Raw genomic sequence first — 26,840 nt, forward strand, 5'->3', positions numbered from 1 at the left:
CACACACAGAAGGCCATATGGTAGGATTCCAGGCAGAGGAAAAAAGTGGAGGTGAAGTGGCCGAGACAGAGAGCAGAGCAGCGGTTGCAGGGACTGGGGGAGGGACAGAGCAGTGAGCGATGAAGAGTGCGGGTGTCTCTGTGACGGAAACGTCGTAGAACGACATGGTTGTGCAACACTCTGGATGGACCTAATGAGACCTCCATATCCCACTGCAAAGGATGCAAGTAAAATGTTATGTAAACTCAAATTCTACTTTATTTAATTAAATCTAGTATGTAATTATATACATATACACAAAACAGAAGAAATACAAATAAAGCAACGAGGGCGATGGGAAAGACATGCTTTCTGGTTGTAGCAAGCACGAGGTGCTGCTCAGGAGCGGAGCCTGCTTGCTCCACGGAGGCAGGGGGCGGCATCTCGTGGGCAGGACCCTGCTGGTCATCCAGGAAAGTCAAAAGGTCAGGTGGCTCTTCCGTGACAGAGAAGTGAACGAGGGCCCTGACGACCATCTGCCCTGGCCCCAACGGGTCAGGGGGGGTCACTGGTCTTCCCAATCCATAGTGAGCTGCCGCAGCAGGGATGGCGGGGGCCAGCTCAGGCTCCAGAGGTGCAGCGGGTGCCAGAGTGGCTGCTGGAACAACTTCCCGAGACACATCCTGATCTGGCTCTGGGGCCGGTGATGTAGCTCCAAGAAGAGAAAGCATCATCAGCTTGGTTGACTTCCCTCTCGCCTTTCCCTTTCCCCACCACTCAGCGTGGCCTGCGCTCAAGACCCAGCCCCTGGAAGGTGTCCCCAGTGGAAGCCCATGGGGACAGGGATCTGAGACGACTCACTACTCTCAGCCCAACTACAATCTATGGAGGCTTCCTCAGGGTGGCCCACCCTGCCTCCTCCTCAGGCCCACATCAGTCAACCCCAGTTCTCCTCACCCCCAGCCTCTGGCTCTGTGGTCTCAGCGCGCTGCCTTTCTGGCAGCAGAAGCTGGGCACGGCGCTGCAGGTCCGAGCCCGGCACATTGACCTGCAGGTAGGCCAGTACAGCATGCAAGTTGGGATACTCTGGAGGCTGCACAAAATCCCCTGGATACCTTTCCACCCACATATCCAGGATGGCATAGACGGCCCTGGGGACAGACATGGAGGCAGAGAAGTCAGAGGACAGGGTATGCATCCAAACCAATATCCCAGGGATACCCTGTGGGAACCTGGGTTCCTGGGCTTCCAGCTCCTGTCCGAGACCAGTCGGACTCCTTGTCCACCTGCAACCTGGCAGTCCTGCCTGAGACAGGCCTGCTCCCACACGGCAGGCTGGCCAAAAGCCTCTGGGAGTGGGAGTCCTTGATCAATGGGGGGAGCCTTTCTGGACTTCTTAGGGGAGCTGGACACACTCCTCAGTCTGTCTCCTTGCCCACGAGCCACTTCAATTCAACTGCATGTGCCCAGGGAGGGGTGGTGTCTGGCCTCTTAATTACCCTCACTGCACTCGCCTCTGCTCCGTGAAGATCCAACCGAGGAGGGAACAAAGGGACTCTGTCTCTAGCCAGGCCTTCCCAGGACCCTCCCCGTACCTCCACCGTTACCTCCTCTGCCCGTTCACTAGGTGCCATGAGAGTGGGTCTGTTTCCACTGACACTCACCTCCCACAGGGTGTGGGATGCCTGCTGCTCCCTGGGCTCTACTGGGTCACCACTCTCCCGGAGCCCCCTCTGAGCACCCAGCGTGCAGGTGCCAACAGACTGCTGTGCGATGGTTCCTAAATCCTGCGTTCTGGGTCCCAGAATTGGGGCAGAGAGAGGGCTGGGAGGGGGCAGGGATGGAGCATGACCCTCTCAGGGGTTGAAGCTGTACACCATCCCCTTCTGCTCTCCCACAGTGCTCACACACCTACCCCAGTTACCCAGGGCACCTTCCCAGTTTCCAGTAGAAGCTCTCAGACGTTTACTCTAAAGCAGGAATCACAGAGGTGTGCGTGAAGGTCCGGCAGCCCCTCGAACTCACAGTACCCTTACTGCCCTGCTGGAGAGGGAAGGCCCTCCTGGAGCAGCCAAAGCTTACTCACATGTTGCGCTGGTCCTGGGGTCCGCCGACCTCATCATAGCTGGAAGAAACACATCCGAATCTAGAGGAGGCCAGGGGGCATCACATGAGATGTCTGCGGATGTTGGCTCTCACCATCTGACCCTTGACTAGCCTGCAGCCCTGGGGTGCTCTCTGTTCTGTGCAGGGATCCCATTCAGCTCTGAGACAATCGCCTCCACCTACTGGGGCTTCCTGAATGCTTGCTGAATGAAAGGGCCCCAACCAGCCCATCACCGACATCTGAGTTGCCCTGGCCCCTGCTCACCCTCAGGGATGCCTGCTCTGGATTCACCCACACACAGACCCCAGAAGGAATCTCAGCTCTCCCTTTCAGTGGCAGAGGAGCCCAGCTCAAGATCACAGTGAGAGTCAGGAATGAGGCAGAGGTTTCATCATGAGGGGCACAGGAATGAGCAAAGAGCATGCCCACAGGCCCAACAGCAGACTTTTCCACTGGCGCAGGCTACCGAGTGTTCTTTCCCTACAAGACCCCACTGAGTCCCTATAATACCTCTGCCCCAGTTAGGAGCAAGGGAAGCTTGGGGAAGCTTGGGGTCCTGCCAAGTCTCACAACCAGGCATTGGCCAAATCCCACGGAGCAGTTAGGGGCAGGGGAGGGTGCTCACCTTGCAAAGAGGAGGCCCAGCACCTCCTGGGTGGTAGCAAAGCTGCGGTATATTTCCAGAAACGTGTGAACATAGTTTAGATCTTGTTTTAGGACGGCAGTCACCAGGTAATCTATTCCGGCCCCCAATGAACTGGCACGAGTGTTCCATACTATCAAGGTCTTATTCCTCTTCCTCGTTGAGCCATTTTCCCCCTGAGGTGAATCAGAGGAGACATGAGTCAGTGCTGTGGCCACCAGGAGGGTTGGGGCTTGGAGGGCAGAATGAGCCCCCAGATCTCAGGGACTTAAGCAAGAGGTGGGACAAGAGAGCCCAGAGTCTGGAAAAGAATCAGGTGACTCAGTGTCTCATTGGGTTTAGCCTAAGACTTGGTTTTGCTTCAGGTCATGCTCTCCGTGTCCTGAGGCTGCGTTCCTCGTAGGGCTGTGTCCATAGGGCAGTGTCTGCTTGAGGATTCTGTCTCTCCCTCTGCTTCTCCCCACACTCCCCCTGCCTCCCTCTCAATCCATCAATCAATCAATCAATCAATCAATTAAGAACTCTTTAAGGAAGGGATATCTGGGTGATTCAGTGGGTTAAAGCCTCTGCCTTTGGCTTAGGTCATGATCTCAGGGTCCTGGGATCGAGCCCCGCATTGGGCTCTCTACTCGGTGGGGAGCCTACTTCCCCTCTCTGTCTCAGCCTGCCTCTCTGCCTACTTGTGATCACTGTCTGTCAAATAAAGAAATAAAATTAAAAGAAAGAAAGAAAGAAAGAAAGAAAGAAAGAAAGAAAGAAAGAAACCTTAAAGGAAAAGAGAAAATGTTCTGGTATCCATACAAAGAATTGAAAAAAATGATGTCTGAACTTGCTAGTATCTCAGGTCCTTTTGTGAGCGGAGTATGGATAGTACGTCCCTGCATGAGTGGCATGGATCCTGTGATTTCTGATGACATAGCCCCATTGTTTTTATTTTTTTGAAAGATTTTTTATTTATTTTTTTGACAGAGAAAGAGAGGTCACAAGTAGGCAGAGAGGCAGCCAGACAGAGAGGGGGAAGCAGACTCCTCGCTGAACAGAGACCCCCCCCTCAACGTGGGCCTTGATCCCAGGATCCTGAGACCATGACCTGAGCTGCAGGCAGAGGCTGAACCCCCTGAGCCACCCCGGCACCCAACATATCTCATTCTTGAGACAAGAACACAGACGTTTTAGGTGAGAGGGCTTAGGATAGGAGGGCACGGAGGCTGTAGGATGCAGCACTGTTCATTAGCCACAGAAGGGGATTATATCCAGTCCTGCCCCTGTAAAGGGCTAGATGCCGGTGATAAATGACTGGCCTTCTGGACTGCCATGCAGGGCAGTGAGGCCCCTGATCCTCACCCTAGGGGCCCCAAAGATGTGTTCCATCAAAACAAAAGCACAGAGCAAGAGACAGAGTACCATGGGCCCCATGTCCCTTTGGATCAGAATCTCCCAACTCACTCTAGCAAATGATCATTTGCAAGATTTGTATAACCTGAGGAAGGACTGTTGGGCCAATGCAGACACCTGGGAACACGAGTTAGGAAAATGCCTAGGCCAGGGCAAAAGGAGTCTAGATCAACGGGATGAGACCTGGTCTAAAGTCTCTTTAATGATACTCCTATAAGTATGTGGACAATGGCTGTGCTTCTGTCCAAGGCGTGAACCGGACCATGAGGGCCAGTTTGGGGAAGTGATGGGATGCAGATTCACGGGAGTACAGGACTCTAGGAGGCCAGGCTGGCTTCTAGGAAGTGGGGCCCTTGGTGCTGCATGGGCGCCTCAGGGGTCGGGTCTCCCGAGCACCTGCACTCACCCTGAGCCAGCGCCAGACTCTGTTGGCCCTGTGTGGCTTCTTGTTCTTCGGGGAAGGAGAGCAGCGGATGTCGACATTCAGCTCCTGCACCATGTCCTCTGGAGCGTTCTGTAAAGACAGTGCCCAGCAGCCAGGCAGGAGACCTTAGAGCCCTGTCTGGAGGCGTTTGCTAGTCTTTAGACCCAGGGCGCTCCATTCCAGACACACCACAGCCCAGGTGGCAGAGCCCTCCCCCAAGGAGAGAAACGTGGCCCAGCTTCAGGGCCTTGGATGTGCTCTGGCACAGCTAAGAGGCACCTCAGGAATCCCCGGTGCACCTAGCCCACCATGACATTGGTGTGAACAAGAAGGGATCACCAGGGTATCCACTGTGCTCACCCTCCTCCAGCCCATGGGCGGGAACCCCCACATATCCCTCCTCCCCTCAAAGTCCAGAGGAAGGAATGGGGCTTCCCTAGGACGGTTCAGAGGGGTGGGCATCGCCTAGTCTCCTCAGTAGTAAGTACCTTATGGCGTCTCCCTCGAAACATCCTGAGGCATCGCGGGGGTGGTTTCAGCCAACTTCTGCAGCATGGGAACAAGTCATTTTCCTGGGGGTTCTGGTACCCAGAGCCCCGGGATGTACGTAGACAGGACGAAAACATCTTTCTGTGTCAGACGTTTCTGTCCAAATAGCCCTGATACCGGACTAGAGTGTGGGTCCTGGTTGCAGGGGTTACAAGTTGTGGGCCTTTGTGATCCAGGCAGTGACATCACTGCCTGTGATCCCCTACCGGGGCCCACTCCTGGTTGGACCCCTACACAAACAGTGCTCCCGTCTGCCATCTCCTCTTCCCCCTTCTGCATGCAAGGACACATCTCATCTGTACACAGTGACCCCAACACACCCCTCGGAACAGGCCCCCAGGGAAGGTCTGGGAGAAGCTAGGTCCCCAGCTTGCAAACACACCTGGTTTCAGACACAAGTCTCTATACTTACCTGGTTTGGACCTTAGATAAGCCGTTGTGCCTGACAGGGATGGTCCCTTCTCTGCAAAATACGGATGATTCCAGCATGTCTTTCTATCAGATGTCCACAGGCATAGGTTGGATAATAGCTATGATGTTAGAGGAGTGCTGTCACAGGTAGGAAATACCTCCCACCCAATTTCCTCCCTCCTATCAACTTCTTGGAATCTGCTACTAATCAGATCCCACCCCACAGTCCCTCCTGGGGTGTGTGTGTTTGTGTGCACAAGCACACTCGCTCCTGTGTGCACACATGTGTTCATCAGTGCTCATATTCTGGAGTCCCAGAAGACGACAGCCCCACCTACAAAGGGCTGGGTAGTAGCTTCTCAAGAACTTAGGCTTCGAATTTTCAATGAAATCCCTTAGTAAGGGACTGACCTTGGCCCTTGGCCCTTGGCCCTTGGCCCTTGGCCCTTGGGTGGGAACAAGTTATGCAGATGATAGGGCTATGGATACATCCAAGGGGAGGCACCTACCTGAAGGAGCCTACTGCAAAGTTTCCATCGACAGCCAGGTGCATGATTGAAACACTTAGGTGTCTACCCCTGTCTGGGACAATCCTGGCTTAAAAGTGTTCAAGGGGTGAAGTGGGGTGATATCCCAGGGGTGACAGCATGATCTCAGGATCCCGGTGGTCCCCAGAAGACCAGGTGGGGCCCGAATGCTTCAGAGTTCCCAGACATCAGTTAGGGAAAATGGCTGAAAACCATGAAGCTATGTCCTGGCTTTCTACTCTGTAAAGCCCTGTACTCCGAATCACAGCATAGTTGGGTGATCACTTTCCTGGGAGAGGTCCAGAAGAAGCAGGAGCTTGGTGAGACCTCTGACACCTCGCAGGTCTGGTGTTGGTCTGTGTCACTGGAATCCATAGAACCTGGAGTGGGTGGTTCCCACCTCCTGGGTGGCTCTGCTGGTTAAGCAACTGCCTTCAGCTCAGGTCATGATCCCGGATTCCTGGGATCGAATCCCACATAGGGCTTCAGCTCCATGGGGAGTCTGCTTCTCCATCTGACCTTCTCCGCTCTCATGCACTCCCTCACTCAAATAAATAAAATCTTTAAAAATAAAACAAAACAAAACAATTGGAATTGGAACTCAGTCACGCGCCTACGATAAAAATGCCTCGTCCCTGGCAGGGTGAACGCAGAGTTCTGACAGAATCCGAGGAGATAAGACCGGTGGAACGTTTTTTTCTGTGCGGGCTCACTGAAGAGCTGGGTGTGAATTTTCAGCTCCACGGTAGGGAGCAGGGTGCGGTGACAGTCACCTCAGCCATTGGTGCTGCAAGCCTTCAGGGAGTAAAACAGCGGCACTTGCTGGAACCCAGGGCCCGTCTCTGCTGCTTGGGCCAGCTGCAGTTGCACCAGGGGAAGTCCCCCTGAGGATCAGGGCAAGAGCCCCTCCCCTAGAAGGCCATCACGAACAGCTCACCCCTCTCAAGTTCACTGATCAGAGAGGGCTGCAAAGCTGCAGAGCTCAGGGAAATCACTAGGTAGCATTCTTTGTATTTTTATTTTGTAGGCTTTTGTTTATTTTTTTCAGGTTTTTCTTACTTTCATCTCCTTTTAAAGAATTCTTATTTGAAAGAGAATGTGTGGGGGGGTGTGGTTGGGCAGAGGCAGAGAATCTTTTTTATTTCTTTATCTTTTTAAGATTTTATTTATTTATTTGACAGAGAGAGATCACAAGCAGGCAGAGAGGCAGGCAGAGAGAGAGCGGAGGAAGCAGGCTCCCCGCTGAGCAGAGAGCCCGACTCGGGACTCAATCCCAGGACCCTGATATCATGACCCGAGCCGAAGGCAGCGGCCTAACCCACTGAGCCACCCAGGCGCCCCAGCGGCAGAGAATCTTCAAGCAGACCCCCTGCTGAGCACAGAGTCCAACTCAGGGCAGGATCCCAGGACTCAAAAGATCAAGACCTGAGCTGAAACTCAACAACTGAGCCACCCAGGCTCCCCTCCAAGAGTAGCCTTAAGTCAGAAGAAATTAAAATTAGATCAATCCTAAATATGCATGAATTTTTAAAAAGAGTAGGAGAAGGAAGAGAAAGAAGAAAGCCAAGAGCAGCGAGAGAGTAGTCAAGGAGTAATATGAATTTTACTAAAGTGTGGCATGAGACAAAACTAGAAAGAAAGAAAGAAAGAACTTTATTAGTAGTATCTCTGTGGTATGACCAAATGTGCTTTGTTTTTATAATACATACTTGACAAAATGTCTTCCTATTATTTAAAGCATGCATGAATTATTTCAATTTTAGTTTTAATATTTAAAGAAAGGGTGTTATATAATTTATTTTCTCAAATGTCTTAGGACTTCTGGCAGGAATCCTCCTCAACCACGCTGCATCGCCAAAGGTCTTGGAGGTGATCCTTGACTGTGTTCTCGAACATGAACCAGTAATAGTCGACATTCCTGCATCGTGTTTGTTTCTGTTATTGTCCTTGCCACAGTGAAAAGTACTTATTAATTTTCTTATGTACATATTAAGTGTCTCTTTCTGTCTCACTTATCAACTCCAAAAGGGCAGTCACCTTTTCTGTTTTATTCACCAATATATAATCAATTGCCTAGCACAATGACACATGAGGTAGGAACTCAATAAATACCTTTGAATGAATAAATATATAAACCAAGAAAGTGAAATCCTATCACAGAGTTTGGAAGTGTAATCGAAGTGTAATCGAAAATGTATAAATGCAAATAAAAATTGATTCATTGGAGCAAATGGTTGCCAATTTGTCATCACAAAATGGGCCATTAGTGTCCAGATTATTTTTTTTTTACTGCTTTCTCATTACTATTTTTCACTAAGATTTGCTATTCCCAAAACATAGCCGTATCATCTGGGAAAAGAATAAACAGTTGTTTCTGATGTAGTGTAAACTCGTGAACCAGCACGAAGGTGAGGCAATTGATGCCCCCAGAGCACACGATGTCAGGAGACACTCACGCCTAGGTTTGCGCAAGCCTCATCCATGAACCTTCATGACCCTGAGCGAGTGCCTCCTTAAATTTTGTACCCTAGGGGCCTCCCTTGTCCCATTCTGGCATCTCTGTTAGTTTATCTATTATTTGTTCTTTCTATAAACTTGTCCTTGGAAGAGAAAAGAGTGCATGTCCAGGCTATGTCAGCTTGCCAACAGCAGGTTCATGAATGTCCTTCTTTTCATACACAGATTTCTTTCCCATCTCTTGACTGCCTGCCAGACCCACAGAACAAAACCTCCAGGTTGGTTAGGGTGATCTCCTTCCTTTCCTCCAGTCCCATACTGCTCTTTGGGACCAAACTGACTGGCTGCACTAAACATTTTTGTTATCCAACCTTAGCTGGTGTGTAATGAGACTTGTTACTCTGCTCTTCATCACTCTGTGCAGGCCAGAGTTTACCAATGAGGTGCTGGGTCTCAGTGCATAGACCCCTTTCTGTGCCTTCAACATACTTTATGTTAACTACTTCCCAACATTTAAAATTGCCAATTTTACAGGGGAGATACCATGATCATGAAGGTGGTTTTCCCAGGGCAAGGCTTATCCTTTGCACTCCGGATGTGCTGACCCCTGCGATTTCCCCAAATGTGGGAAACTCGACTGCATAATTTGTGGTAGTGGGGGACTGCGTTCGCGCTTTTCCCTGAAAAAAATAAAATAAAATAAAATAAAATTGCCAATTTTACATGAAAATGCAGATGTACAAAATCTCAAAAATGGAAAAAAAACACATTTTTTCAAAAGATTTTCTTTTCTTAATTTTAGGACAGAGAGGATGTGCACGTGCATGAGTTGGAGGAGGGGCAGAGGCATAGGGAGAGGAACAGACACCTAAACAGACCCCATGCTAAGCAGGGAACCCTACATAAAGCTTAATCTCACCACCCAATCATGACCTTAGCCAAAACCAAGAGTTGGTGCTTAATCAACAGAGCTGCCCAGGTGCCCCATACAACACATTAAAAAAAAAAAGAAAATCTAACAAGATTTTTCTCAGTGTCTGTTTGTTAGGAAAAAATTTCCATGCCCCTCACAAATTAGAGAACTGGTTTAACATACATCTCCTGGAGACTTTCTTAACTTGGTTTGCTGACCTTCTTCGGGATGGGTTCTAGCAATTTGCTTCCACACAGCCTCTTTCCTTGCTGAATATGCATCAGCAAATACCTCCTTGTACATTAACACTATTCCTCAAATACTTTCTATCTATACACAGGATATGGACTGTATATCTGACTTTGTTTGGACGGATCGGGCCATGGAACTAGTTCTAGCAATGAGTGACGAGTAGAAATTTTATGTTTCTTATGGCTGAGCATTTAATTGTTAGTGCGAGCCTTTAGAGATCTCATTTTCCCTCTTTAGTGACAGGGAACATGGAAGGTAAATGAAGCTTTCCAGCCTGTGTTCCTCAGTGGCTTTAATGAACAGAATTCCCTGTCATTTTGCAATGGACATGTAGTAAGACCAAGAAATAAACTTTTGGGGACACTTGGGTGGCTGAGTCAGTTAAGCCACTGCCTTCGGCTCACGTCATGATTCCAGGGTCCTGGGATTGAGTTCTGCACTGGGCTCCTTGCTCAGTGGGGAGCCTGCTTCTCCCTCTGCCTGCTATTCCCCCTACTTGTGTTTTCTTTCTCTCTCTCTGACAAATAAATAAAATATTAAAAAGAAAGAAAGAAAGAAAGAAAGAAACTTTTGTTGGAACTGTTTGTTGTCACCACAAAACCTAGTCTATCTTGACTGATAGGATGCTCTTGGTCACATCTATAGTTTTGTTTCACCTTTCAGATTTAATCAAGCCCAATGTTTTAAGAAAATCAAAGGCAATTATGTCACAGATTGCCTTCTCAGAGTTCTAAGATCTGAGCAACAGAGAGAAAAAATAGCACCTGATGCAGCTATGTGGATGAGAAATGAATTTATAAAATTGACTTTCTGTTCCAGAATGTTCTTTGCAATGATCATTGTTTTTCCTTTCGTAGAATATTAGGCAATTGTGTTAAACATGAAAATACACTCAGAGGTTTTTGTTTGTATTGTGTAAGTGATTTTCAGTATCATTATTAGGATTTTATAGAAATACTTTTGTAATATGTGTGGTTCCTATATTTCTTCATGGAATTTTATTAAAATCCAGTTTTTCCCAAAGAAACACATTTCTATTTAATGATGCAAATCAATGGAAAAATAAGATGTGACACTCCAAAATTCACTTTACGTGTCACTGTTAAAGGCATATATCTATTCCAAATGAGGAGATGCAATTCTAGTTCACATAGCCTCAGAAGTAATTAGATACTTCAACTAGTATTAATAATGCTGCAACTATTCACGGGCGAAGATCAACAAACCCAGTCACACCTAGTTGAGGTGCTTTGGAATCAGAGGCAGAAGAGGGAGCAAGATTACGTGGGTCCCTGTTCTCTCTGCATCCTTCAGAGGAAGGCCTGCTGGACAGGGGGCTAAGAATGGACTTGACCATAGGGTTGGGTTCCTTCATAGAGGTTGGATTCCAATGCCATGGGAGGGAACATGGACAGCAGCCTTTCTCAAGGACTCCAGTGCCAAGCAGAGCAAGCTTGGGTGCCAGATATTCAGAGGACTGCTGGTTCCTGAGGAACTTGGGGGCCCCAGTGCAACTGAAAATTGACAGTGGGTGCAGCTTAACCCATTGGGAGAGGTGTAGCCACGAAAGGACACTCATGCAACAACCTGACTGCCCATACCCACACTGCCATGTCGTAGGCACCCATCACAGGCTAGCCAAAAATCTAGGTGCTTTATACTTGCTAGCTCTTACCTTCACTATCACCCTTTAAGATGGATATAATTATTTCTAATTTTACAGATGAGGAGAATGAGGCTCCAGGGAAGTTAGGTTACTTATCTAAAGTTAGCTGACTTGTAAATGGCAGAATCAGGATTTAAACCAGGTTGTGCTCTTTTCCTCTGTGTTTATTTATATGATATGATATTACCTGATACGATATTAAATAAATACAATAGGAAAATGGCTACTGAAAATACAAATCACAGTATTTTAAAGATACATAACTTCTTAAATAATCACTATATTGATCAAACTACATCTTCAAAATGGACCCTCCCTTCCTCTAGCCAAGACACCAACAATGATGACACCTCTATTGATTTTTGCTAAAGAGTGGCACTTGAAACATTGGCGAGAACCCGGTGCTTGCCAGAAGTCAAGGCCTTGCACCGGTTCTGAAAAGATCTAAAAAATTTGAGAATGTGGAGTTGGTGGTTGTGGTGGTGGTGGTGTGTGTGTGTGTGTGTTTATGTGTGTGTGTGTGTTGTAAGGAGGGATTGCCAGAATTGGGATTACAGTGAATAGTGAATGGTCTTGACTACTTTGGGGCATGAGATAACTCCAAATCCAAGGGTTCCCTCAGAAAATCCAGGGCCATTCAGATGGCCTTAAATATTTTGAAACGAGGGAGAGTACCCAAGATAAAGAGAGAAATCACTGGAAGCTCCTGTACTGACCTGTCAGGTCTCCTAAGACACTTGCAGCCAGTAACTACCCATAGTGAATTCTGAACTCCCTCAGAATTCAGGGGTGCAAGCTGAGGTTTAGTGACCTCTAAGAGCTGAGGCTCCAGCCAGGTGGGACATCTCCCCCACCCACCACAGGCAACTGTGTTCTTTAGAAAAGAGCAAGGGGCAGGAGCTCCAGACACCTGTTAACTACAGCCTGTTCTTCTCACGCCTCAGAACTCCATACATAAGAAAAATAAACTGGGTCATCGCTGCTGGTGTAGGGACTTTGTGTCAGGTTTTAGGGGAAAATGATGGGCTTTAATGTAGCAGGATGATCTGTCATCATTTTCTGGAAGCTAATTATAAGCCCGACACCAGAACATTGCCAATTTTGGAATCTCCTCAGAGGATAACAGAAAGCTGACAAAGGCTAGCTTTCAGCTTTACTTTTGGTAAATGGTCCAACATGCTGTGGCCTATATTCCTCAGCTATAAAATAAGAATATACGATGACTTGTTTGAAACTGGGCCACAATAACATATTGAAAGGTGTCATATAAACACGGAGCTGTAGAATCATGGACTCTCAGAAGGCTGACAAGAGCATTTGGTTCACCCTCCATTTACAGATAAGCACATGCTTATGTGGTCCAAGCAGAGGAGGGGCTATTCTCATTTTATAGTGCTTCCAAGAAGAATTCACACTGCCGTTAGTCTATTTTGAAAGTCCACATCTTAAGAAATGCCTCCCGATGCTGTCTTAATTTCCACAGATTGCATCCCTTGAACGACCTCTTCTAGCGTCGTTGGGCATCCCTGGTACCCTTGTTGGACTCACTGTGCTGAGTTGGGATATCCCTCTTGTTGCTGCCCCAGGTAGGGGCCATGCCTCTGAGGCAGGAGGTCAACATCTCTGGAGAGAAGAGGTAATCCCAAGATCTTCAGCAGGAAAGAAGAACATGGAGGGTGGGGAGACAGCTCTGGCTCTCGGGGCCACAATCCCTCAGGAATAGACCTCGAAGCCTCTACAGATACTTAACGGACTCCCAGAAGGTAAGGGTTATCCAAAGGTCTCTCCCATGGGGGCAGTCCAGGAGCTAGGTCAAGAGGCGTCCATGCGAAGGACCTCAGGACAAACAGGTGATGGCTTTATGTCATAAACCAGACTATCAGTGTATATTGCTAAGTGTGCTTTATTGTCCCAAGACTTTACTCCAGATCCCCCGGGGCAAGAATTTTCTTTTCTCTTCTCCTAGAAGGGAGATTTGTGGAAATGTTGGGCTGCACTGTATCATAGCATTTCTTCTGTGAGAATATTGGCTGTTTTCCCCATTGATCATGCCGGCGCAGATGCTTCCTTGTCCTTCTCTAAGCTCTTCATTCACTCAACAAGCATTTCATGAGCACTTACAATGGGCTAAGTGTTGAGAATCTAGCTGTGAGCACAATACACCTGGTATCTGTCCTCAGGGAGAGTACAGTGGACAGAGATCAGACTCCCCCGCTCCTGAGACTGGGATCCTCCTATCTCTTCACTGCCCCTCCTCACATTCCACTCCGCCCTCCGACTGGGACACTAGCTTACTGACCAGGGTAAAGTATCCTCTCCCTGGAGATTTCCTGTTGCCTACACCAGGACCTTCTCATTGTATGTGCTCTCTTCGTATCTCTGAATGCTGGGGGACTCCCAGGAAGACAACCCTGCACTTGCTAGGTGATGTTCGGAAAGTACATGGTTCATTCAGCAAGTACCAGACTGTTAGCCAGCTGTGTGGATGCTGGGCTGCTTCTGGACCAGGAATTAATTGCCCCCGTCAAGACTGGCCAGTTTCAAGACAGTCCTAATTGACGAGGGAAGCTCACTTGGCTGCTATGAAACTAGCCAGATGCCCACTGCCGTGCCCTCAACAATAAGTCACGGTCAATTCCAACTCGCCAGATGCCCACTGCCATGCGCTCAACAATGAGTCATGGTCAAACCCCGGATGTTAATGAAATCACAAATCTGGATGACGCTCTTGACACCTTGAACGTGAATGCTAAGATAAAGGGCCTTGGTAATAGGACTGGCCTTTCTGGAACACCACTAAGCTCTCACCAGTCAGGTTCCAGCTGCCAAAACAGGGACCTCATAACCGGCTTGCTGTCACTCCAACCCCAGAGCTTAGCATCATCTGGCAGGGGCGGCATGAGAGTTAAACAGATGACATGGGATAAAACAAGGCAGGATATTTCAGAGGCAGATAATTTACAGGTTACCTGTGCACGTTTTGCCTTTTGACTTCTCCCTCTTCCCCCCTGCCCCGACTTTGCCACTGCTGCCAGGCTGGTTTCCTAGAAGGGAGCAAGAAAACAATTTTATTTTCTAGGAGCACCCCTGGTAAGTGTTTAGAAAAAGTTCAAAGTTAAAAATTGCCTCAATGAGGTTTTGGAACAACCTCTTTAATGATAATGACCCATATTTTCCTGGTTGAATTCCTCGAAAGCCCTCTGCCTGTGTGAATACAGCCCTGGACAGGTGGGAGCGGAGGGCAGGCAGAGGCTTTAGGAACTCCCGCTCCATTCCAGTATCCTATGATGTATGGTGGGTGTATTCCCAGAAACCGCCCCCCACCGCCTCCCGCAAATGTTGTGATACAGTTATCTCATGGAAGAGAAAAAGTACCGGGGAAATCAAGCTACCTGACTAGGAAAGCTGGCGGTTTTCTTTCCTTTGATCTGTTTCTTAGGAAAAAAAATTCTTAAAAAAAAAAAAAATCCCAGAACATCCAGTATAATAAGCCTGATTAACTATAGTATTACACGCTCACTAACTAGCCTCAGGCAAAGTAGCAGCCTTGAGCCTGAGACTTTCTCTCAGAACCTCTCCAATCCCAGCATCTGTTGTGCTTGCTGTCACCTCCAGGGTAACTTCAGCATTTCACCTCCTCGGGTTCTGAACCAGTCCCTCCCACGCGGAGCTCGAGGCAGCTGGTAGAGTGCAAGCCAGGGTACGAGGAGCAACATTATTTCAGATGGAACAAGTGTCTGATGGAAAGTTTACACAATTGCAGCCGGTCCTGGACAATCTACCTGATCGTTTCACCCCCAGCCAGGTGGGTGTTCCAGAAGCAAGTAGCGCTTTACAAGAGAAGAGCGCGATGGCATGAAATTGCATCTCCTGATTCGATTCCCCCCTAAGCATCACTTGCTCATCCCACCAGTGACGGTGGACAGACCCGGTGGTGCCTCCCACCCCACTTTCAGCTTAGTCACCCCAAGTGATTTATATAGGCGAGACCACCCTTGTCTCCAGATAAAATAAGGAAGGGAATCTGAAGGGTGTTGCGGTGTCCTCTGCTCGCTGCCACACCCCTTCCTGTTCCTTCTCCCTTCCGTCTAATGAATTGTTTGTCTTTCCTTTCCTCCCACTCAAAAATGCTCATGCTTATGTGTGGGGATTTTTGTTTTGTTTGGTTTTGTTGTTGTTGTTGTTGTTGTTTTTATAGTTTCCAATAGAAACCATACTCATTTTCCAGGACATTTCTCCAAATTTTTTTTGCACTAAGGCCTGACTTTTTAATAGAGTCAGAAGTGGTTCTCGTGTTAAAAACAGAGGTTTCTGGTTTTCATGGGCATTCAAAGCTAAATTCTTCACTAGATCTTAATGAGATTCTGAATCATAGTTTTAATTTTGCTTGTTTAACCACTTGTGTTGTTTTGTTACTGCTCTAAGAGTTTTCAAATACGTCCAAAGGAGGGTAACCAGAAACAGTCCATGTAAGAGACAGTTCATGTAGGAGACAGAGTAAGTCAAGCAGAGACTATCTGAACCAAACAGCAAATAGCACTGAAGAGCCAGTCAAAAGTGCGGCTCTAGGGGTGTGTGGGTGACTCAGTTGGCTAAGCAACCCGCTCTTGATTTCTGCTCAGGTCCTGATCACAGGGTCTTGGGATTGGTCTCAGGCTCTGTGGGGAGTAGGCTTGGGATTCTCTCTCTACCTCCCCCTCTGCCCCTCACCCTGCTCACAACAAACAAACAAACAGTAAATAAAGGTTTTTTTAAGTGTGGCTACAACAAATTATTAAAATTTTTAAAAAACGAAATTAGATAACCTGAACTCTCTGTTGTAGGTATATCGGTCATGGATATGAAAATGTGCTTAAAATGCATAGAAAGGGAGCCTGGGGAATTGCTCAGGAGTAACTGACACTAGTAAGAGATTGGGAGCCAGTGTGGGGGCAGGAACTAAAAGGGAGTCATGGTCATCTAAAAAATAAAAATAAAAATACCACATGGGCCAGTAATTGCACTACAGGGTATTTACCCTCAAAAGACAAAAATACTAGTTCAAAAACATGTACGCCCCCTATGCTTATGACAGCATTATTTACAATAGCCACAATGTGGGAACAACCTAAATGTCCACTGATAGATGAACGGATAAAGAAGAAGTCATACATTAAGTGGTATATATCGGCCATTTAAAAAATGAAATCTTGCCATTTACAACAACAGTGACGGACCGAGAGGGCATTATACTAAGTGAAATAAGTCAGACAGAGAACGAGAAATACCATACGATTTTATTTATGTATAGCATCTAAAGAGCAAAACAAGTGAACAAACTAAAAAAGCAGGAAGAGACCCATAAATATAGAGAATAAACTGGTGGTTGTCTCCACGGTGGCGGTGTGGGGGGTGGGAGGGAGGGCAAAATCATTGAAGGGGAGCGGGAGATACAGGCTTCTAGTTACGGTGGGAGTAAGTCACGAGGACGAAAGGTACAACGTAGGGAATGGAGTCAACCATACTGTCATAGTGTTGTATGGGGACAGATGGGACCTCTGCCTATGGTGAGCATGGTGTAATGTCCATTGAATCCCTATGTTGAACTAACATATCACTCTGTGTCAACTGTACATCAGTAAAAAAGACGAAGAGGAAATGAAAAGGAGGGCACCTGCACACAGAGGCAGGCACAGAGGGAGGACCAGGGAAGACACAGAAAAAGCCTTCTAGAAGCCAGGAACAGCTGAGGTCACTGAAGCCAGGAGAGAAACAAGGAGATTCTCCTCCACAGCCCTCGGAACGAACCGATCCAGCCATCCCCTTGATCCCAGACTACGGCTACCAAAGTGGGAAGACTTCTGTTGTTTAAGCTGGAAGAAAATAAGGTGGCGGGGAAGTGAGTGAGATGTGACTTGGATTACTGCTATGTCACTGGATCTGTCCTAAGAAAAATGCGATACTCATGTAATCCACGTGCGTACACATGCTGACACACATCGGCAAACATGGATACATATGTGTATAAAAGAGAACAGTAACTTTAAATTTTATTATACTTCTGCAAAAGTCCTATAGTAGTATAATCACCCCTAGAGGCTCAAAATTCTTATTATGCTGAAGCTTGTGGGCTTCAGAAGGCTTTGTCTTTCCTTATTGCAATGGTTCTCAGCCTTGGATGCTCGCTAGAATCAATGGGGACATTCAAATCTCGATGCCAACGCCATATCCTAGACTAATGAAGTCAGAATCTCTGCGAGGGAAACTGGCTCCAGCTTTTGTTAAAGCTCCCCAGGCGATTTCAATATGTGACCAAAGTTGAGAACAAGTTTTACTCTGTAACCCCTCAAAGGGAGGGTCTATGTCTGCTTTGTCTTTATGTCCTCACAGCACCTAAGTTAGTGACTTACATCAATACAATGAGGAGATCCGGAGCCTCCAATATTCTCAGAGGGAGAAAAAAAGTCATAATAAGCAGAAGTTAGTAATGTGTTAGGACCAATGCATGCAGATTAATAAGTCCTAACACCGTTTCTCCCTCTGTCCCTCCCTCCCCACTTGTCCTCTCTCTTGCTCTTGCCCTCTCTTGCAAAAACAAACAAACAAACAAACAAATAAATAAAAATATGCAGTGGAATATTACTGATTTACATCAGTATGGATGAAACTGGAGGAAATTGTGCTCAGTGAAATAAGTCAAACAGAGAAAGACAATTATCACATAGTTTCACTTATTTGTGGCACATAAGGAATAGCATGGAGGACATTAGGAGAAGGAAGGGAAAAATGAAAAGGGGGAAATCAGAGGGAAGATGAACTAGGAGAGACTATGGGATCTGAGAAACAAACCAAGGGTTTTAGAGGGGAGGGGGTGGGGGGATGGGTCGGCCCGGTGATGGGTATTAAGGAGGGCACGGATTGCAAGGAGCACTGGATGTTATACGCAAACAATGAATCATGGAACACTGCATCAGAAACCCATGACGTACTGTATGGTGACTAACATAATAAAAAAAATTATAACAGCAAACAAACAGATAAGTAAAAGCTTAAAATAAAGCAAAAAACCTTAAGTGTCTGCCTTCAGCTCAGGTCATGATCTCAGGGTCCTAAGATCAAGACACGTATCGGGCTCCCTGCTGAATGGGGAGTCTGCTTCTCCCCCTGCCCCTCTCCCCAACTTGTGTGCTCTCTCATTCTCGCTGTCTCTTGCAAAAATAAATGAATAAAATTATGAGTTCCAACAGACAGCATCATGCCCTTTTGATGCCTTCAGGATCTGCGTCTTTTCACACACACACACACACACACACACACACACACATCTGTACACACACAGTCCTTTCCTTTGTTGGGTATCTCCTCAGAGCCTGAGAATTTGGTGGTGGTGGGGAGGGGGGTTCTTTGGTCACGTGATATCCCAATAGAGCAAGGTGAAAGCCGCCAACCAGCTGTGTCTCTCACTGATGTCAAAGAAAAGATTGTAAATGGATTTCCAAGTCACTGTTGAGCAGAAGGTCTCTTTGGAAGGACCCCTCAGCTTCCTCATGACTGCTTCCCAAAACGGATTACATTACTCCTGAAGCGTTGCCCAATCTTATTTGGGACAGTGAGTTCCTCGGGACATAGCAATAAGTCCTTCTGAAAATGAATTTGGAAATTTGAAGTTCTTCAGATATATTTGGGTTTTTTTCTTGAAAATGGTGCCAAAGGTTTCCTCTACTCCTGGCACAGCTGGTGTTGATGGTTGTGGTGGCTTCGTCTAAAATTTTGTGCTTTAAATGTTATGATCCTTGGGTGTATCAAACCTGTTATAAAGTTCATACTGGGGACAGAGGGTCCATTTTAATTAAGCAGTTGGGATTACCCACATTTGATATGGTCCTCTGAACAGCTCAGGTGGTTATATTAATTGCTTAGCTGTTGATCTCTTGAAGACAAGATTTCAGCGACAGAATTTCTGGTGTTTGAGTAGATTATAATTCCATTAGAAATACCCCTGTGATATATTAGTAAGGTACTTTTAAAAATAATCTACATAGCATTCTATCTTGTGTCTTTCTTTAATTGGTATGAGATCAATGCAGCATTATTTAAGTTCAAATATCTTGAGGTGTTTTTTCTTAATCCCATTAAGCGATAGCTTCACAACAGATTTTGTGAAATCCTATTACTCACAGAACCTCTAAAATCAATGTTCCTATGTATTTTAAAAATCAAAAAACTTCTAATTATTTGAAAAAGTGTCTGCATTTTACATCACTTAGGGGCATGTATATTTTATGAGTTTATAATTCCAAATATAGAATAAATAATTCTATTAAATCCTAGTATTTTGGAGAAAAACAACATTAGTCAGCTCTATAAATTAGGGCATGATAAGTCGAATTGTTCCCTCTGTAACAGCGTAAGAGTTGCAAACTTTTCATCAAGACAGGAATAGAGAGAGAGAGAGAAATTCAGATGGGGGAAAACTATGACCTCTTTGGCATGTCTCTTTTCAGGATGACATTTCAGAGCCCATCTCTGCTGGGCTGGTGTCTGCCCACCTGGCCACACAGTCAGGTTTGTTTTTGTCAGCTCTAGCCCCGATCCGCGTCATGCAATGCACACATTTCCTACTGCATTCATCAGTCGCTCTGTCATTCATGGTCAGAGTGGTCTCTCTCACAGTGATGGCTTATGGAAGTTGTGCTACGCCACGCCTTCCTTTCCCTCCTGCTTCTCTCCTTTGAAGTCCAGCCCACTGGCCCCTCCCTCCCTCCACTGCTTGCTTTCTCTGGCTTCAGAAATCCTGGGACAGACTGAACGGGAATTTGCACCAGAGTCCCAGGATAGGAGAAGCACCTGTGCCCAAGGATGGTTAGGTTAGCACCACGGTCACCAACATACACCTGGGTGGCCTCCTTAACTGCTTAGTCTCTAGCGTGCTTCCTTCAATAAAGACACCATTCAACAAACACTGGAAAAGTACATGAAGGAAGAATAAGCCAGCAGCGAATTGTGACTTTGTGTTCATGGGCACATTTAAGAGTGTCTGAACAGCCCCAAATCCCTGTTGGCTCTGAAAGTTCAGGCAGTTCCTCTTGCTGTGGCCTTACTTCTCCAGGGGACTGAAAAGATCCAAGGTAGGGATCAGTCCCTCCCCCTGGGACAGAAATTTCACATATGGTACCTCTGTTCATTCTCAACATAACTCTCCCTTCAGAGAAAAGAACCAAGGCTCAAAGGGGTTCAATCCACCCAGCAAGCAAGTGGCAGAGCCAGGACTCAGCCCAGAGCCACCTGGTTCCAAAGTTCATGTCCCTCCCGCCACCCACGTCACTAGAGAGGGAAATGCAGTGTGTCTGTGCCAGCCTCGTACCTACACATTACGTGAAGGTTGGGATGATAAGGAGCCCGACAATGAATGACCAGTACCATTACAACACTTTGCATTGTCGTCTTGGATGCTTTTATTACATATCCAAAAAGACAATTCATCAGGCAGAATTGTATTTGTTCAGTATTTCACTTTCAGTTCCGGCTTGTTTCCTTCCTTCCTGCCTTTACTTGTGTCCTTCTCGCCTTCCTTCCTTCCCTCCCTCCCGCCCGCCCTGCCTCCTGCCTTCTTTCCTTCCCGCACCATCACATTGTCCCGGACTGTAACTAAGGGTAAAGCAATTAGGCTTTACTCTGCCTGTTTAGGAGATGCAGTCCCTGGTTCCTTACAGAGAAGTCTTCTTCAAGACAACCGGGTGGCTCAGTCAGTTATGTGTCTGTGTTCAACTCAGGTCATGATCCCAGGGTCCTGGGATGGAGCCTCACATCAGGTTCCCTGTTCATTGGGGAGCCTGCTTCCTCCTCTCTCTCTCTCTGCCTGCCTCTCTGCCTACTTGTGATTTCTCTCTGTCAAATAAATAAATTCCTGTTTTTTTTTAAAAAAAAATCTTCTTGGGCGCCTGGGTGGCTCAGTGGTTAAGCCGCTGCCTTTGGCTCAGGTCATGATCTCAGGGTCCTGGGATCGATTCCTGCATCGGGCTCTCTGCTCAGCAGGGAGCCTGCTTCCTCCTCTCTCTCTCTCTGCCTGCCTCTCTGCCTACTTGTGATTTCTCTCTGTCAAATAAATAAAATATTTAAAAAAAAAAACTTCTTTACCAAAGAATGACAGCTTCCAAAGATAGAAAAAATGGTAGAATTAGGAAGTCACCATTTTGCAACTCTGCATGGAAAAACTGATTCAGGTAAGAGCCATCAATGAATGCTACAAGCATTGGGTAGAAGATTGTGGGGAGTAGGATCTTTGGACATTACCAAAGTATCACCCCACTGGTGACTTGCCAATTTTAAGAGAACAATATACTATCACAAAGGCCAGTATTGGTGGCTGACAACTCAACCAAGGATGAAAACTCAATAGTATGCACACCCTGGTGTTGTACCCCCGACTCGAAGCAGCAGGAAGTATCCAGTATCACCGAGAGTATTTGTTCCTGATATGTTTAACCTGCACTTAACCAAGGTTTTAGACCTAACTTCCAGTGCATAGGAAAGTCGATAGCTGGAATGTGGAGGTAATGACACTACAGGGAAACAGTTAGACTTGTGGGACATTTTACAAGACAAACTGGCCTCGTCTCTCCAGAAAATCAATCTGATCATGGAAAGCAGATCAATGCTTGCCTGGAACAAGGAGCAGAGGGGATATGACTGCAGAGAGACACAAAGGATCTTTCTGGGCCAACAGAAATCTGCATTTTGATTGTTTTTTATTTGATTTGATGGGACAGTTACATCGGTGCATACAGTTGTCAAAATTAATGAACAGTACACTTACAGCTGAATTTCTTAGGTCAAGTTAAGCATTGATGCAGATGATTTTTAAAACAAAAACAAATTATCAGTGTCACAGAAAAAAGTGAAGCCATGGGTTGTCTTTATTGTCTTGACACAGTATTTAAATTGTCTAAAGACCCATTACAACCAGATATAATAAGAGAAGTTCAGCTAGATCTGGGCTTGAAGAAAAAGGGGACAGCTAAGAAAGACATTTTGGGGATAATGCAGAGAATTGAGGCAAACTGGATGCTAGATCAACCTGAGAAATTTAAAAAATTTTTCTTCTGCTTTCTGGTGGGGTAATGTTCTTATTGTTAGAAGATACTTGTTGAATTATTTAGGAGAGAAGGGTCATTAATTGCTATACCAGAAGCTATATGAGGACATGTAGAAAGAGAAAGCAAAGACAGCATAAAGTTATCAATGGTTTAATTCTGCAGAAAGAATTCACTGATATTTATTATGCTAGGCTTTCAACACTTCTGTCCTTCTGAAATGTCCAAGAATAAAAATGTGGAAAACAGTGACTGCCATGTGAGTGGTGATGGCTCTTCTGGTTTGGAGGCAGTCTTCAGAGAGTCTTCTGGCCTTTGGTGAGATTATCTCTTATGGCAAGGAGCCACCCCTTTCCATGGCTACTCCTTCAGGGGACAGGACACGTGCATGTCCCTAGAGAGGCCTTTGTATCCTACTCTGTGACCTAAAGGGCTTCGGGCTCCGCCCACCATCCTTCACTTCTCCCCACCACGATGCTGTTGAGCAAATACACGTGAACGGTTCTGTTAACTGCTGGAATAAATATTGCACCTCGACTAAAAAGAAAAGATAAGTTAACTCCTGGAATCTCTCCATGAGAGAAGAGACGATAGAAGAACATAGATCAAGAAGCTTTAAACACTTGCTTAAAGTTGAATGGAAACATACGTAATATGTACTTTGAAGGTATGAGTTCTCTTTCAACGTCAACTAAATGAGGTCACTAGGGCTCTGGGTGTGGAAGATCAGACTTATTTAATGTGATGATGTCTAGGATGTTACTGAGCTAAGGGAAGTGATCAAATTCTCCTCCTCTGGAAGGTCTAGCTCAAACTGCTTCTCTTGTAGAAAATCGTTCCAAACTAATCCAACCCAGAACAATCACTCCCTCTCCCAGGTTCCACCTGTTCCTGCTATCTGTTTCAGCCTGTCTGATCCTAAGTCACCTGCTAGATTATTTAAAAATAGCTTACATTTTCACATCTTCTCCCCCAAAAGCCAGGATAGGGTTTGATGGGGATGCCGAGCCCTGATTCTCCCGATATGTCTGTCTTCACCAGCACATACCCACCCATACTTTAAGTGCTTGGACAGCAGGGGCCAGGGCTAAGCCCCTTTGTGTTCCCAAGGCCCTGCACAGTGTCTGATCCATAAATGCTTGAAAAATGAACAAGGGCTTTCCTCCTATCCCTACTGTACAGTCCAGAACATAGGGCAAGGCATGGGGGAGCTTCTTGTAGAATGAATCAAAGTTACCTGGAATCAGGACATTGGAGTCGTAAAGTCTCTCTTTCTCTGTCTGTCTCCCTCTCTCTATCTGAATCTCTCTTTCTCTTTTGCTTACATGCACATGCATTTTCTTTCTCACCATTGGAACCCAGACACCACGCTGGCAAGAATCCCAGGATTAGAGTAAGGTGTAGAGGAAAGCCATGTCCACTATCCCCTGTCCAAATCCCTGACCCATAGATTTTGTGAGCAATATAAATTTTTTTTATGAAATTGCATTCTGGCAAGATAGGTTATATAGGTACACTAAATGGAACATTCTCTTTGCTCCTGATCCTTCTCTACATCTCATCTAAACAAGGAAGTAGTACCTTAGGTAGGATTGTCAAATTAAATGCGATGTCCCATTAAATCTGAATTTCAGAAAAATAATAAGTGATTCTTTTGGCACAAATGTCCCCAGTATTTCATGTAACATATCTTTTAAAAATATTTATTGTAGGTACCTCCTTAGCACAGTAGGCAGTGCATCAGTCTCATAAAACTATTTGTTTATCTGAAGTTCAAATTCAGTTGGCACTCCTTTATTTTTATTTGCTAATTCCAGGAACACTTACCTTGAGTCTCCACCCTGGACCTTTTCTCTACCCACACACACTACTTAGGGGAGTCAACCCAGTCCAAGCTTTATCCTGACAACTCTGAAACTTTTATCTCCAGTTCAGAAATCTCTACCAATCTCCACACCAAAACACTGGACTACCTACTTGATAACTCCACTTTTACCGCTGAGAGTCATCTCAGACCCAATCAGAATTGTTGATTTGCAACCCCTCCCCACCCCCCCAAGCTGTTGCTCCTCACCCTTCCCCATCTCGGTGAATGGCACTGACATCGACCCAGTTGCTCAAGCCCCTAAGGAGAGCGTCAGCCTTGATTCCTCCCCATCCCGTAGTCTGTGTCCAGTCAATCAAGAAGTCCCTTTGGCTCAACCGCCAAAACATATTTCCAGCCCATCGCTGCCTCCTGGTGTCCCCTACAACCCCTCTGGATCAAGGCACACTCTCCTCTCACTTGAACAACTGTACTAGCCACCCAATGGCTTTCCCTCTTCCCCTCTTGATTCTCTATAATCCTCTCTACTGCATTTCCCCACAGAAGCTGGCGGGATCTTTTTAAAGACACATCATGGAACTCGTCTGCTACAAATGCTCCAATGTTTCCTCACTGCACTAAAAATAAAATGAAAATATCCTTCAAGATCCTTCATGATCTATTTCCTGTACCATCTGTCAAAGGACACCAACCTTTCTGTTCCTCAAACATCCTAAAAACCTTAGGATGTTCTGCCTGAAGTACGGCACCCATGTGGCTCATTCTTACCATTTCCGCCTCAAATCTCACATCACTTCTTCCATTTAGTCCTCCCTTAGCTATCCCTCCACCCCCCACCCTCGTGACTCCCAAGGCCATCAGCCTGGGGTATTTCCACCTCCAGGCAAAACCCAGTGCATCTGCTTTGGTTTTAGTTTGTTCACTGGTTTCTGTCCTCTTGCATTTGATCTTTTTTAAAAACCAGCAGAGAAACAGATTTTGTTAATTTCCTAATTCAATTTAAGAGTACTGTCCATTCATATATGATTTGACTTATGATTTAACTACCCACATTTGTTGTGATGGCTTATATAGGTAGACTTATTTCTACCGTATGATTTTTACTTTTCTATTGATCATGCTTTTTTTTTTTTTTTTTTTTTTTTTTTTTTTGTCAGAGAGAGTGAGCAGAGGCAGGCAGAGGCAGACGGAGAAGCAGGCTTCCTGCTGAGCAAGGATCCCGATGTGGGGCTCGATCCCAGGACCCTGAGACCATGTCCAGAGCCGAAGACAGAGGCTCAACCCTCTGAGCCACCCAGGTGTCCTGATCATGCATTTTTAATGTTTCTTTCTTCTCATTTGTTCCCTGTCAAGGAGTTGACATACTTTCTTTATTCTCTTATTTCATCTTTTACTTTGAAAAAACATATACTCGATTTCTGTGTTTTAGGGTTACCAGTAAAACTCTTTTTTTAAAAAAAGATTTTATTTATTTATTAGAGAGACAGAGAATGAGAGAGCAAAAGAGAGAGTATGAGTGGGGAGAGGTCAGAGGGAGCAGCAGACTCCCTGCCGAGCAGGGCTCTGATGTGGGACCTGGGACTCCAGGATCATGACTTGAGCCAAAGACAGTTCCTTAACCAACTGAGACACCCAGGTGCCCCACCTTTAAAACTCTTAAGCCCACGTAGGGACGCCTACCTAGCTCAGTCTCTTAGGCATCTGCCTTCAGCTCAGGCCATGATACTGGGGACCTGGGATTGAGTCCTGCATCAAGATGCTTGCTCAGCCCAGAGCCCACTTCTTCCTCTGCCTGCTGCTCCCCCTCCTTGTGCACTCTCACACTCTTGCTGACAAATAAATAAATAAATAAATATATAAAATCTTTGAAAAACCCAAACTCTTAAGCACGTGTAACTTACGTCTGAACTGAGTCTATTACTCCTCTTAGAGCACAAAATGAGAATCTCAGAATCCTTTAATGCTAAGTACCTTCAGTTGTTCTAACAATGTGCATTATCATGTCATTCCAACTTGTCACTAACATCTCCCGAAATGGCTTTTTCGTGTGTTTTACAGCTAATGGTAATTCAGATTTCCCGACATGTTGGATAACTACTTACCCACCGGGCTCTTTGTTTCCCATTCACTCCTGCAGGTCTGACTTCCTGTGCTGAAATAATCCTTCAGTTGTCCTTCCAGTAGCTGTTGTGGAGGAACCATTTCTCCATCCTTATGTCAAAAAATGTTTCTCTAGCACCTTAAATCCTGGGCATAATCCACAGGTACGAAATTCTGGTGTACAATCCATTTCTTCATTGCAACCAGAATGGCGAGATGTGTGAGACCTTGTGGATGGAATAAGGTGGTGTCTGGGCCCAGCTTGCTTCCCAGAGCAGAAAGCCGGGACCTAGCTTCCTGGTTTTCAGCCATCCTCCCTAACTGATGTCTGGGAACTCAGAAGCATTCGGGCCCTAGCTGGTCTTCTGGGGACCCCCAGGATCCTGAGATCATGCTGTCACACCTGGGATATCGCCCCGCTTCACCGCTTGAACACTTTTAAGCCAGGAATGTCCCCCACTAAGTCTTTCAATCATGCACCTGGTTGTCCATAGAAACTTTGCAGTAGGCCCCTTCAGGT

At 46.2% G+C, this 26,840-nt stretch overlaps 1 protein-coding gene and 1 non-coding gene across 5 annotated transcripts; one reads left to right on the forward strand and one right to left on the reverse strand.

Moving 5' to 3' along the window:
• Positions 1 to 235: 235 nt before the first annotated feature.
• On the reverse strand, positions 236 to 26,498 carry LOC131813855 (ral guanine nucleotide dissociation stimulator-like). Of its 4 annotated transcripts, XM_059144375.1 has the most exons (10): positions 26,323 to 26,498; positions 14,293 to 14,367; positions 9,036 to 9,172; positions 5,510 to 5,627; positions 5,037 to 5,094; positions 4,531 to 4,638; positions 2,712 to 2,905; positions 2,066 to 2,125; positions 1,095 to 1,130; positions 236 to 691 (listed from the first exon to the last, which is right to left on the reverse strand). In XM_059144375.1, the coding sequence occupies exons 4-10, from the start codon at positions 5,584 to 5,586 to the stop codon at positions 601 to 603; spliced, it is 624 nt and encodes a 207-aa protein (XP_059000358.1). In that variant the 5' UTR covers positions 5,587 to 5,627; positions 9,036 to 9,172; positions 14,293 to 14,367; positions 26,323 to 26,498; the 3' UTR covers positions 236 to 600. The 4 variants fall into 4 exon arrangements, with proteins under 4 accessions (XP_059000358.1, XP_059000357.1, XP_059000355.1 ...); XM_059144374.1 differs by lacking the exons at positions 14,293 to 14,367; positions 26,323 to 26,498 and adding an exon at positions 6,018 to 6,596 and having other exon boundaries at positions 9,036 to 9,051; XM_059144372.1 differs by lacking the exons at positions 9,036 to 9,172; positions 14,293 to 14,367; positions 26,323 to 26,498 and adding an exon at positions 6,018 to 7,296.
• Positions 9,012 to 9,175, forward strand: LOC131814239 (U1 spliceosomal RNA). Its single transcript, XR_009347227.1, has one exon. It is a non-coding gene; the product is annotated as a U1 spliceosomal RNA (small nuclear RNA).
• Positions 26,499 to 26,840: the final 342 nt, after the last annotated feature.

Source organism: Mustela lutreola, chromosome 13 (assembly GCF_030435805.1).
Source record: "Mustela lutreola isolate mMusLut2 chromosome 13, mMusLut2.pri, whole genome shotgun sequence".
NCBI lineage: Eukaryota > Metazoa > Chordata > Mammalia > Carnivora > Mustelidae > Mustela > Mustela lutreola.

What these genes read in the sequence shown, in the direction of transcription:
- LOC131813855 (XM_059144375.1), bottom strand. Translation starts at nt 5,586, where the DNA reads ATGCTGGAATCATCCGTATTTTGCAGAGAAGGGACCATCCCTGTCAGG. An exon ending in GAGTCTGGCGCTGGCTCAGG is followed by an intron (nt 2,906 to 4,530) that starts GTGAGTGCAGGT and finishes GATTCACCTCAG; the next exon opens with GGGGAAAATGGCTCAACGAG. An exon ending in CTGGATATGTGGGTGGAAAG is followed by an intron (nt 692 to 1,094) that starts GTATCCAGGGGA and finishes CTCTTCTTGGAG; the next exon opens with CTACATCACCGGCCCCAGAG.